We start from the raw sequence: 12,886 nt of genomic DNA, 5'->3' as shown, positions 1-12,886 counted from the left end.
GAGCTCTACCACTTGAGCCTCAGCACCACTTCCAGCTTTTTTTTCTATATATTTGGTACTGAGGAATCGAACCTGGGTCTTCAAGCATGCTAAGCAAGCACTCTACCACTAGGCCAAACTTAATAGCAACAAAAGCCATATAATGAGTGATTGTTGTCCTTAATGTACTATGTTATCTCTCATCTCTTTTGCTGTTCCTTGGTTATCTCATATTGTTAACAATATTTCACCTTGTTATCTGGTGTATTTTATATATGCTTATTTGAAATTGGATAGGGAAGGGGGAAATCAAGATGAGTGGGGTTGGGGGAGGGGAAATGGGGACCGTGTCATGAGAAAGGGTATTAATGTTTGTGAAGTTATGCACCTTCTATCTGGTGAATATAATGTAACCCTGCTACTAATTCCAATAAAAATATATGAAAAAAAGCATTTTTTAGTCTCGTGATTAGTAAAAAGCTACCTTACATTACTCTGACTTCAGAAATATTGCATCTGAACAAAGGTAGCTTACACAGAATGACTCTTTTACTAGCAACAAGTAATTAATTGTGGGTCTTTATGGAGAATTCATGATACTCATTTTTAAAGAAGAGGTGTTGATTTACATTTCAGAATTATCAGAAAATGGGGACATGGATTTTGTTTGCCTGTTTGCTGGGAGCAGCCTTCACTATGCCCGTAAGTGAATTATCCTTTAGCATGTCTCTGTCCAGTTTTACATATTTGGAAATAAAAATTGATTTGTAAATGTCGTGGCTTATAATATCACACAAATATTTAATTTTTTGTGTGTGGGTCATGGGGCTTGACCTCGGCCTGGATGCTGTCCCTAATCAAATCACCTCAAGGGGGTACCACCCTACCCCCTGGGCCTGGGCGTTGTCTCTGAGATCTTCAGCTCAAGGCTACCAGCCTACCCTTGAGTCAAGCCCCACTTCCTGTTTTCTTAGAAGGTCACTGTAGATAAGAGTTTCAGGTCCTTTAGTGCCCAAATCATCTTTGAACCTTGATCCTCAGATCTTAGCCTCCCAAGTAGCTAGGATTACAGGCATTACAGGCGTCAGCCACCGCGCCGGCAAAGCAATGCCTTTTTTTTTTTTTTTGGTGGGTCATATGGCTTGAACTCTGGGCCTGAGCGCTGTTCCTGAGCTCAAGGCTGCCGCCCTACCCCTTGAACTACAGCCCCACTTCTAATATTAAATGTTTTTGTGTTTAATAATCATCTAAGGTGGTCGTTAACATTCTTTTTTTTTTTTGCCAGTCCTGGGCTTGAGCTCAGGGCCTGAGCACTGTCCTTGGACTTTCTCAAGGCTAGAGCTCTACCACTTGAGCCTCAGCACCACTTCCGGCTTTTTTCTATGTGTGTGGTACCGAGGAATCGAACCCGGGTCTTCGTGCATGCTAGGCAAGCACTCTAACACTAGGCCAAACTCCCGCCCCAACATAGATTCTTTTCATTCTAATTTTCTCTGGACTATTGGAAATAGTATTCAATTAACATCACACATTTTAAACATATCAGAACATTACTTTCTCCCATAAATATATGTAGACATATAATTATTACAAATTAAAATAAACAGATGTAATTAATTATTCAAATTCTGTACAGATGAGAAGTACTGAGTAAACTGGTTTCTATTTAACTACCATTCAGGACATTCTGTTGAAACAATTATCTTTTAATTATGGGGCTATTAAAATTTCTCTATTAAGGAATTTACTTCCTGAGCTATGTTCCAATTCCCAGAGGTCCTAATAATTCTATTAAGCAAGTGGCTTGTTTTAGCACAATTGCCTGGAATCCTGCAATATGTGAAATGTACAGGAATTATTTTACATTTAAATGTATCAACAGCCAACCAGAGAATTTGAATATATACCGCTCTGTTGGTTACTCCTAAGACCAACCTGATTCTCTACTTTCTTGAAATTCTACACTCTGAAAGATGACTACATTCAAAATTCCACATTTTCATATTCAGAGCTTATACTGAGACAATATTGAAAAGATAATTACTGTAGTGAAACCATTTACAGTTGAGTAAAAGTAAGTAAGCCTTGTGGGATACTGTAGGATCAAGCTTGTAGTCCTAGTTAATGACTGATATTAGAAAATGTGCAGTTTGAGGTCAATCCAAGCTGACAAGTTGGTGAGATCACTTCAGAAATCCATGGATCGGAGCAGTGATGATGCATGCTGGTTACGCTAACTTTATAGAAGACTGAGATTTGTAGGATCAAAATTTCAGGTCCTCCTGGACAGGAAATTTTGCAAGACTCCCTTTTAGTGCACTAAGCTGGGGGAATGGTGGTATGGTATCCCAGCTAGGACAGGAAGCCGAAGGATAACTATATTTCAGGCATGTTCCTGGGCAGCTGGCAAGACTTGATCTGAAAGCAACCAGTACAAAAATGGGAGAATGCCATTGATTATTGTTACAAACTGTATAGAAAGCCTAACTCCCAGAGTGTAAATCAAATACTACAAAAATAGAGTAAATAAATACTCACAAAAGATGACAAACTTAAAAGAAGACAATAGGGTCATTTGAACAATATTTTCTGCACAAAATCCTCTTTTTTTGTGTCAACTACATCCCAGGATCACTTGGTGAACATGTTATTGATTGCAGAAAGTACATATTTATACTGTTTTTATGTGAAACTTTAAAAGTTCTGCCATACAAGACAGAGACATTATTAAGAAAAATTGACATATACTTTATAAAATACTTTATATTTTTATATATTTTATATACTTTATATTTTATACATTTATTTATTTCCATTTTACTGTGTCTTTTCTAATGTTTCTTTAATTCCATATTACATGCTAGCAATAAGAAATGCTTTTCACACTTAAGCAATTAAAAATAATTTGAAGATCATTTGTTTCCTTCTATGGATTTTTAAACTGCATAATAGAATTATGCCTTTCTCAACATGGAGGGAGTTTCATCAATGGATTGGTGAGTGGATCTAGTAGCCTTTTCCCTGATACCAAAGAAAATGAGTTCACTGGAGAATAGTTGTATATTCTTACAATGATGGCTCTGCTTCCAGGTCCTCCACTAAAACACTTTCACTCCTAGAGAAAAGTGTTTGTTTCTTACTTAGCTTCTTTAAAAGTGGAAGGCTTCTATTTCATAGCATACATAGTATGAGAAGTAGACCTTCATATATAGTCTATATGACATAGATATAAAAGTTGCATCTCCTTTAATATTGACAATTGATACTGACTTCCACTCTTTTTCCCTCCTTTTATTTTTTTGTATTATTCTTTCCCCTCTGCTATAAAAGCTACCACCTCATCCTGGGCACCCTGGTTATATCAACTTCAGCTATGAGGTAATTTTTCTTTTTTACTAATTTTAACTATGTTAATAGTGCCCACAACATTTTTTAATGAGTGCATTGATTCTTAAGAGATTTCTGAAGTGGTCATCCTTTTTCACTTCCCACCACTTGTCTCCAAGTTTATGTCTTGATGATTCAGGCTTTCTTTGTCCTCACTCTTATATAGGGGTGCTCTGATTCAACTTTTCTTTTTAAAATAGCAAAACATTTTCCAGGCAGACTTCTTGGTAGCCATAAAGTAAGTCTGAATTGAAAAGACTTGTTCTGGTCCACTTGTAAAATGTGGGGATGACTAAGATGTTGAAATTTCTAGGCAGAAAATTTCTGATTCTAACTTAGCAAAAGTGTCTCTCTTTAGCTTTGATGAACAAGCACAGTGATGGAAATTGTAAGAGCTTTGGAAATTGAGGTTGATGTCTTATCAGACGTACGCTAAAAAAACTACGCTGGTGACTTGTGCATATAATCCGAGCTACTCAGGAAACTGAGATCTGAGGATCACGGTTCAAAGCCAGGCCAGGCACTAAAGACCATGAGACGGTTCAAAGCCAGGCCAGGCACTAAAGACCATGAGACTTCTATCTCCAGTTAACCACTAGAAAAACCAGAAATAGTGCTGTAGCTCAAGAGTAGGCAGTAGCCTTGAGCTGAAGAGCTCAGGGACAATGCCTAGGTCCAGAGTCCAAATCCTACAAGCGACAAAAAAAAATTTAGAAGAATGGACATAATGATAATTTTACTGGAAAATAAAACACACATGCAAATCAAACTTGAGTAGTTAGTAGTTACAAACCTGAGGCTACTGAGAGGCTCAAATACATTACCCAAGTATCTGTTTGGACATATGACTAATCTCCTTACTACATACAAAGCTGAATAAAATGCTAGTGTCTCAGAGAAGATTTTTCTGTTAAATTTTTGAAAAGTTAACATACTCTACCAGCAAATCTGTTTTGAGGATAAGAGAGAGCATGTACACGTTTTCTGCTTCCCCCACCATTGTATGATCAAATAAAAAGAGATTAAACTAAAATGTCATAATTCTGCTTATTTGTTTTGTTCTTGCAATAAAGGACAAAAGTTGTTGAAAGGTTCTACTACTTTTATAACGTTTGACAAGCTAATAACCCTCTTTAAAGCCTCAGAACCTTGTCCATACATGTGAGGGTGACAGCAGTGACCTCAGAGTGTGTGAGAAATAGTCACATACTCAGACAAAATAAACAGAACTGGGCCAAGGAACCTAACAGTAATCTTAAGGCAGGAATAAGATAAGTATTTAGCTTATATTATACTAAATTTAATTAATTAAATGAACTTTAATGTTTCTCCCAAGGTGCTTACCCCTTTAAAATGGTACCAGAGCATGATAAGGCAACCGGTATGTAGATGTGTTGTTCTTTACTCCTTTGAAATTGAGAGGATTTTGAATTTCTTAAATGGCTATCCTGTCTGCCTATAGACACTAAGATTTTGCTTGGTAAAAAGTCGTATCTATGTGCATAGGTATATTTGTGTAAGGAATGGAATAGAATGTCTAGTACACTGCTACTTCTCCAGTTGGAAATCAACTGAGCCGATGGTAAACCTGACTCTCTGTTTCTCACCAGTATCCTTCCTATGGTTACGAACCCATGGGTGGATGGCTGCACCACCAAATCATCCCCGTGCTGTCTCAACAGCATCCCCCGAGTCACACCCTTCAGCCTCATCACCACCTCCCCGTGGTGCCAGCTCAGCAGCCCGTGGTCCCCCAGCAGCCAATGATGCCAGTTCCTGGCCACCACTCCATGACTCCAACCCAACACCACCAGCCAAACCTCCCTCCATCCGCCCAGCAGCCCTTCCAGCAGCCCTACCAGCCCCAGCCCGTTCAGCCCCAGGCTCACCAGCCCATCCAGTCCCAGCAGCCTCTGCACCCCATGCAGCCCCTGCCACCACAGCCACCTCTGCCTCCGATGTTCCCCATGCAGCCCCTGCCCCCCATTCTTCCTGATCTGCCCCTGGAAGCTTGGCCAGCAACAGACAAGACCAAGCGGGAAGAAGTGGTGAGTATACCTCCAAGCCACTAAAAGGCAGACCTTGGGCAATGGCTCTGTGCGATGGGCCCCACAGTCATAAATTTTCAAATAACCTAGGGCATAAAGTGTAGAAACCACAGGTTTCTATTAAGCCAAATTATGTACTATTGAATGTTATTTCATAAAAGTTTGTGTACATAACAATCGTATTGCAGGTTCAAAGCCTACTTTGAGTTCCATCCACAATACCAATTCCGAAGAGGTTGGGGGCGGGGAGCGTGGGACTTGAACTCAGGGCTTGGGACCTGGGTCCCTCTGTTTTTGTTTGTTTTTTGTTTTTTTCCTCTCAAAGATAGTCTCCTGAGTAGCTAGGATTACCAAGTGTGAGCCACCAGCACCCGACTATGTTTTTGTTTTTAAAAGCCAAGTATCATCTTTGAATCTTCATAGTTTACTGTCCAGACCCTGATAGAATTTTGTGTAAATGCATTAGTAAGGGGACTTGTATGTGTGCAGTGTATGAAAAGGAAAGATATGAAAGCACTTTAAAAACTTAACGTTTCTTTCTAAAGTTCTTTAACATAGAGATAAGCCAGAGGAGCTGAACACAGAGGAACGTTCTTTCAGAGTTCTGTCATTAAACTGACCTTTAAAAGGAATCACAAATAAGATTTGTTAAATCCTTACAGGTTTTTGCTAAATTAGTGGGACACAATAAGTAAAATGGCCATCTATTGTTACAAACCCTCAGTTTTATGTGTATGAATATGTAGTCTGATAATTCATAAATATGATTACTGTCATGTTAGCAAGAAGCAGAAGCAGGTGAGATGGAAATGACATTATGGAGGTGCCCAAATGCTCTAGGCTTTAATTCTGACTTTACCCTCTAAAAAGAGAAATAGATACAGATTATTTCAGATTTATGAGTATTTAACATTTCTTTATAATATGGGAAAATACTGGAACTAATTATTTCAATGCTCTGTTTAGAAAAACGTTACCAATCAAGAATTATATGGGGCACATGTAGAAATTGTAACTTACACAAATACACTTATGAAGAATGTAGGACAAAATTGTCTAAAAATTTTTTGTATTCCTCATAAGGAATAACTATACTCTTAATATATAAATAAGGTTTGTCTTTATTAATATTCAAGGCCCTGAATTCTGTTTTATATCTCATCAATATTAGAGAAATATGACTCTGAATTGGCATTTTTAATTTTAGAATTTCTATACATGTAAAATTTGCATATAACTCCGTGTTTAGAGTTGTTTATGTAAATGAAATAATTACATCACTGATACATATTCAACAATATGTTATCAATATAATATTGTTATAGATATTAAATATTCTGAAAGTAAGACTATCTTTTTAAATATATCATACTGAATGACTGTGTGATTGTAAAGACACTTTGTATGTAATAGATTTCAAATTAAGTTGGAACATATACCTTTAAACAATTAAACATACACATTTTAGTCAGGCACTGATGGCTCACGTTTGTAATACTAGCTATTCAGGATTCTGAAGCCACTTGGGCAAGAAAGTCTGTGAGGCACTTATCACCAATAAACATGTGTGTGTGTGTGTGTGTGTGTGTGTGTGTGTGTGCGCACACGCATACATATGCAACTGTATGAATGCATTCATATATTCTTCTATATATAGTTTTATGGGAAGATGTAAATTAACTATTCCTTTTCTTTTTTCTGTATGAATGCATTCATATATTCTACTATATATAGTTTTATGGAAAGATAAAATTAACTATTCCTTTTCTTTTTTTCAGGATTAAAATTCAGGTGCTTTCATGAATAAAAGATGAAAACAACTTACCATTATCATTAGTTTAGGAATTCTGTGATTAAAGTACATATGCCAAGAAGTCAATAAAGTCAATAAAATGACTTTAAAAGTATTCATGTATTATTTTTCAATAAAGTTTTGTGTTGTGAAAAAGTGTAACTGAAGAGTTATAAATACGTATTTGGTAAGAACTCTCCTAAATTTGAATTGGACATAGAAAATAGTCACCAATTAAGAAAAAAAAACTCCAAGCATATAGGCTTAACGTATTATTGATCATAAACATAACTCTACATTAGAATCATATCTATAAAACTTTTATATTGGGAAAGAATGAATATATAATTCTTTCAAAGAATCCTCAGTAACAATTGAATAACCCACCTTCATAAAACTCATCTCACCAAAAATTATTCCATGTCAATTTTGTGAGTGAAGATTGAAGTGCATCTGACAATTTTGGTGGCACAAGCAAACTTCCTCAAAATACACTACTTAAAGAAAAAAAAAGATTTTTGATATGAGAAACTAGGTCTTTATCCAGTTTGATAACATAATTCTCATGAAATAATTAAGAGGAAAATTAATTTTAGGAAAATGTGCTAAAACAAATATCAGATATATAACCTGAGGATTAATTTATTTAAATGTCAGGGTGATGTATAGAGGGGTTACAGTGACATTCATCAGGGAGTGGCTTCATTACCTCTCATACATTGTTACCCCATCCCACGTTTCTGAGGATAAATTACAACATACATAACCATACTGTTCAAAAACACGATTATAAATATATATATGCATACACATATGCATGTAAGCACATATACACAAAACCAATGGGCAACGGAAAAAATCAGGAAATGAAAGTAAAACCTTTCGTCAGATAAATGAAAGTGAACATATACCATATACCATTTACGATAGAGCAATTGCACTTAGTAGTGGTTAGGGAAGTAAACTATGATTGAGGCCAATGTTAAACAACACTAAAAGCTGTAAGAGAGTGAGAGATAAAATTTACCACCTGCATCATGGCACACAGACATCAGTGTTCTGATAAAACAGTATGCAGATAGAAGCTATGTATCATCTGGAAGGACTGAACTTTATAGATGTGTAAGAGAAAATGAGTGGGATGCTAAGATCAGCAAAGTAGAGCACACGAGAATCCTCCAACAGAATGCCTTCAAGTCAAGGTACAACAACCACAAGAAAAAAAAGATGATTGCCTAGCAGATTTATTGTCTAGTCCTGCATCAAACTTTACCTTGTTGTGGCTATCAAACCACTACACACAGGAAATTGATGTCCTTCCCTTGTGTATCAACGAGACTCTCGGGCCCTCTCTTAGCTCCCTCTTTACTTGCTAATCAAGTGATCGAACACCCAAAAAGCTGTTCAAGAAAATGGCTGTGACCAGGAGGAAGAACTGGGGGTCTTGGGTCCTGTGGTGGGATGGGGAAAGACCCTTCTGTCTAGGACATGCACAATCTCTAGTAAGAAAAGTGAACTCTCTGCATGTAAATTTGGGTGGCAGCTGAGACAGAGACGGGCATGATCACAACAGTCAAGATCACTCAGGGAACATGTCTGGCCATCACCACATTCCACACGCTCAAGGCCTCTGGGAATTTTGGTGGAAATACAGCCACTCTTGCCAGGGACTTAACAGGGCCATGCATACTCCAGCTGCAATGCCTCCAGTGTCGCTATGGGAGCAATTTGGATGCAGCACCAATGTTTTCCGAATTGCCAGACATGCGTACAAAGAACCTAGGGAAATTCCACAAGCAATGCCAGTCGTTCATAGTGACTTTCAAAGGCAAGGGTGAGCTCAGCCTTCAAACAGTGCCCTATTCAACACACACCAGTTAACTGCCAACATCAGTAGCTTAGACAAAAGTGAAGTATCTTCTTCCTCTATGTCAGTGGGTTTCCTTTCTTCCCTATTGAGTTTCGAGTTGTCTTCTCATCCCCCACCTTTCTTGTTTATCACTCTACTATTACTACTTCTACACACAGCAGACTTAGAATTTCTACATTTGTCTCAGAGGCTATTCTCTCCTTTGTTCTGTAAGCCCCTCAGCTTCCTATCCTTTCTTGGGGAAGAGTTGTTCCTTAAAAAATAATTTAAGTATCCAGTGGCTACTGACATTTTTAAGCTATTTAACAAAGTACTTTATGAAAGCAATATATTTTGATCAGGGTCGTGTTGATGATTTTGTGACTGTGTGTGTGTGTTTGCGTCTTCAGTGTGCTTTCTCTGCCTCTTTGGTAGTGTAGATGGAGAATCAGGAAGAATGCTCACTGAAGATACTCCACATGAAAACGGAAAGCAGTAAATGTCCCAATGCATCACACAAATCACACCAATCCCGAGAGTTAGGCAGAAAAAGGCATTTCGGCAAAGTTCAAAACTGACTTTGAAAATACCCAAACTGCTGAAATGCCAGGAAACAATCCCACTAAATTTTGGAACTCTATTGTTTTCAGGACACTATTTTGGAACTTTTTATAACCATTTATTTACTCATTCATTCATTTTATTGCCAGTACTGGGCCTTGAGCTCAGGGCCTAAGAACTGTCCTTGGGTTTTCTCAAGGCTAGAACCCTACCACTTGAGCCACAGCACCACTTCTGACTTTTTTCTATGTGTGTGGTACTGAGGAGTCGAACCCAGGTCTTCGTGCATGCTAGGCGAACACTCTACCACTAGGACAAACTCCCGGCCCAATTTTGGAAATTTTGATTGAAAACTGGACTTGTAAACCTAATGATGTACTTGCTCTCAAATCATGATCACCTTGTTTTATTCATGTGCAGGTATTTGCTAGCTTTCTGTTTTTCTTGCAGTAAGATTAAGTACTTCCGGAGTCCTGGAGCTGTATAATTCCCTCGACTATACAGCTGCCTGGACATCATGCCTCCAGTCTTCAGTGTCTATCTAGCCCCCAAGAAGAGACTGACAATAGGGGAAAATGACTAGTATTTTACATTTTCCAGAAGCCACCTCAGTTGCAAGAAGAATTGGGAGAATCGCTGCTGTCTCTTTGCCTCTCTGTAATCAGATAACTCAGTCTTGAATTTGATCTCTCACAATTAGGGAACACAGTGCTCCCTGCCCATCCTGTCTCCTACAAGCCTCACAGTTGTTCCAAGAATAGACACACAGGCCAAGGGGAGGACGCTGGACAGCTGCTTCTGGTCAAAGATCTGTCATGGACTGAAATGAAATGCAGTTTTCCAGACAAATCTTCTCTTGGCTGTAGCCTGTTCTAATACAGGTATAGCAGTAAAACTGTACAATTCCCAAAGAGGAAAAAGATGATCTGTTGTATAGAATTTAGTACTCAACAGTTCCTTCTGTAAATCCATCTGATTTATGCTGAAGGCAGGCTATTTTTATTTAAGCAAAGCCTAGTGTTTTATCACCACTACACTGCCATTTTTTTTATGGGAAGGATTATTTTCACAAAATTGAAGACAGGCTAACACTCAAAAGATCAGAAAGTATTTTAATTGCAACTCTCAAGGTGTGAGTGACATAGAGTTCCTTCTTCATCAGCTGTGTAATGTGCCTGTGGAAGTCTGAAAGTTTTGTCTGTGTGCGTGTGTGTGAATTTAATTTGATCATAGTTGGGTAAACCAGGAGTAGCTCACCTAGGAATATGGTGAATTTCGAGAAATCATTTAGAATAGACATGGCATACCATTGCAAACCATTTCAATGTGGGAAGACAAGATCCTGATTGCTTTTGCTCTTAGCATCTTCCCGAAACTCTGAGGGGTCTAACAAGGTAGCTGTTTCCTGTATGTTCAAAAATATAATCTTCTGACTATATGGAATACATACATTTGATTTAATCTTAATGAAACAGCCCATAGACATATCACTGTCAATTCTGCTTCTCGGGTTGTTTTTTTCCCACTGCTCCACTTTTTTCTCTACATCTGGTGTACTTCAATTGTATGTCAGAGTGCAGCAGCACAGCTTAGTGAGGGCACTGCCATTTTTCCCAAGGGATCCAGTCACAGGCCCTGCACGCTGTAAGACAAAGTTGTTTAGCTTCCCAAGTATGGAATGCAAGCCAGCCACTGACAAGCACATTGCTTCTAAATGAAATTGGGTAACAGGTTGTTTTGTTTTAGAAATGGTGGGGACAAGGTGGTTGGCTCTGATCCTCATTTGCCTAGCTTGGCGTATAAATCCCTCTATCCTGTCCTGGGTGCAAGGATCCATCTATCGTGCTGTACAAGCCAGGCACATGCCTGTAATCACAGCTACTCAAGAGGCTGAGATCTGAGGATCATGTTTCAAAACCACCTGGGAAGGTGAGACCATAAGACTAATTAGGTACCAAAAGATGCTGGAAGTGGGGCTGTGGCCTATGGGGTAGAGTGCTAGCCTTGAACAGAAACACTAAGAAACAGTGCTCAAAAGCCCTGAGGACTGGACCAAAAAGAAATGAAAAAGAAAAAAAAAATGAAAGCAAGCACTTTCTTCACAGCCAGATGTTCACCTGTGATGTTTCCACTTTTTTTTCATATATTTTTTTTGTAATTAATAGAAGGGTTACATGATATTTGCCAGATAGAAGGTGCATTAATTCACATACATTGATACCCTTTCACATGTCTTGGTCCCCATTTCCCTTCCCCCCACCCCCATCCCTCATCTTGTTTTCCCCCCTTCCCTATCCAAATTCAAATAAGCAAATACAAATATATCCGATATATCAGATAACAAAGTGAGATACTGTAACAATAAGAGATAACCAAGGGACAGCAAAAGAGACGAGAGATAACATAGTACATTAAGGACAACAATCATTCATTATATGATTTTGTTTCTATATCCTAGAAGTCCTTTCATTTAGCATCACACTATATGGCCTTATGTATCATTTCCACTTTTTAATAGTTACCATTTCTCTGCTGCTAAGCTTCCAAATGGTGGAAAAGCAAAGTTTGATTTGCTTTTCTCTAAAATTGTATCTCTCACTACTGTGTAGCTGTTATTACACTTTTCAAAATGTTTTAGTAACAGGGGTGATTGCCTTGCTATATTCTGTAGTATGCTTCCCATGACGTACACCGCAGGCTGTCGCTCTGGATGATAGGAGGCACGGCAATCCTATAAAGAGGGGACCGAAGATGGTTGAAGGAAGTGATGGAAACTTGAAAGGGGCTTTGTTTAAACCTGTGCCCACAAACCCAGTATGTTTTCAACACTGTAGAATATATACGGAGGCAGTGATAACTCTCATTCTAGTAAAGATTTAAAGGTCTGTATGTGTAAGTCCCTATTAGGCTCCATTCATAAAATGAAGAGTGAGGTGGGTAAGCCTGTCTGGGTAGAGATTTGAAGAAGCAAGGACACACACACACATGAACAGCAAATGTATGTGCAAACGTACACCACGTATCAACTGCACTTCACCCTGAACTCACTCTTCCTTCCCGTAGACCTGATGCTCCTTTGTTTTCCATGGGGGTGATTAAAAACTGGAATTCAGAAATACCAATGTACTATTGTGTCTCTATTAGGTGGTTAACTCAAATTCAGGTGAACAAAATGCAGAATCTCTACTCTTCCAATAACATCATGAAAGTTACTTCATGAGGAAGTACGGTTGAATGAAGCAAGGGTGGGACCTTGCTAATGTCCCTTGT

General features: G+C 38.4%; 1 protein-coding gene across 1 annotated transcript; it reads left to right on the top strand.

Annotated features, from left to right (window-relative positions):
* Nucleotides 1–627: 627 nt before the first annotated feature.
* Nucleotides 628–10,161, top strand: LOC150040320 (amelogenin, X isoform-like). Its single transcript, XM_090327349.1, has 7 exons — nucleotides 628–681; nucleotides 3,310–3,357; nucleotides 4,703–4,747; nucleotides 4,977–5,414; nucleotides 6,197–6,212; nucleotides 8,750–9,040; nucleotides 10,067–10,161. Exons 1-7 carry the CDS (start codon nucleotides 628–630, stop codon nucleotides 10,159–10,161), a joined length of 987 nt encoding a protein of 328 aa, XP_090183475.1.
* The last annotated feature ends 2,725 nt before the right edge of the window (nucleotides 10,162–12,886 follow it).

This window comes from Megascapheus bottae, chromosome Y (genome assembly GCF_031878675.1).
Source record: "Megascapheus bottae isolate mThoBot1 chromosome Y, mThoBot2.hap1, whole genome shotgun sequence".
In the NCBI taxonomy this organism is placed as follows: domain Eukaryota; kingdom Metazoa; phylum Chordata; class Mammalia; order Rodentia; family Geomyidae; genus Megascapheus; species Megascapheus bottae.
The sequence above is the reverse complement of the archived record's forward strand: the minus strand, read 5'-3'. Positions and strand labels throughout refer to the sequence as shown.

Bases quoted from the DNA above. Each gene is read 5' to 3' on its own strand.
- LOC150040320 (XM_090327349.1), top strand. From the start codon at position 628: ATGGGGACATGGATTTTGTTTGCCTGTTTGCTGGGAGCAGCCTTCACT. The intron at 682-3,309 runs GTAAGTGAATTA...CTGCTATAAAAG, and splicing joins GAGCAGCCTTCACTATGCCC to CTACCACCTCATCCTGGGCA. The intron at 9,041-10,066 runs GTGAGCTCAGCC...TTTTTCTTGCAG, and splicing joins AGTGACTTTCAAAGGCAAGG to TAAGATTAAGTACTTCCGGA.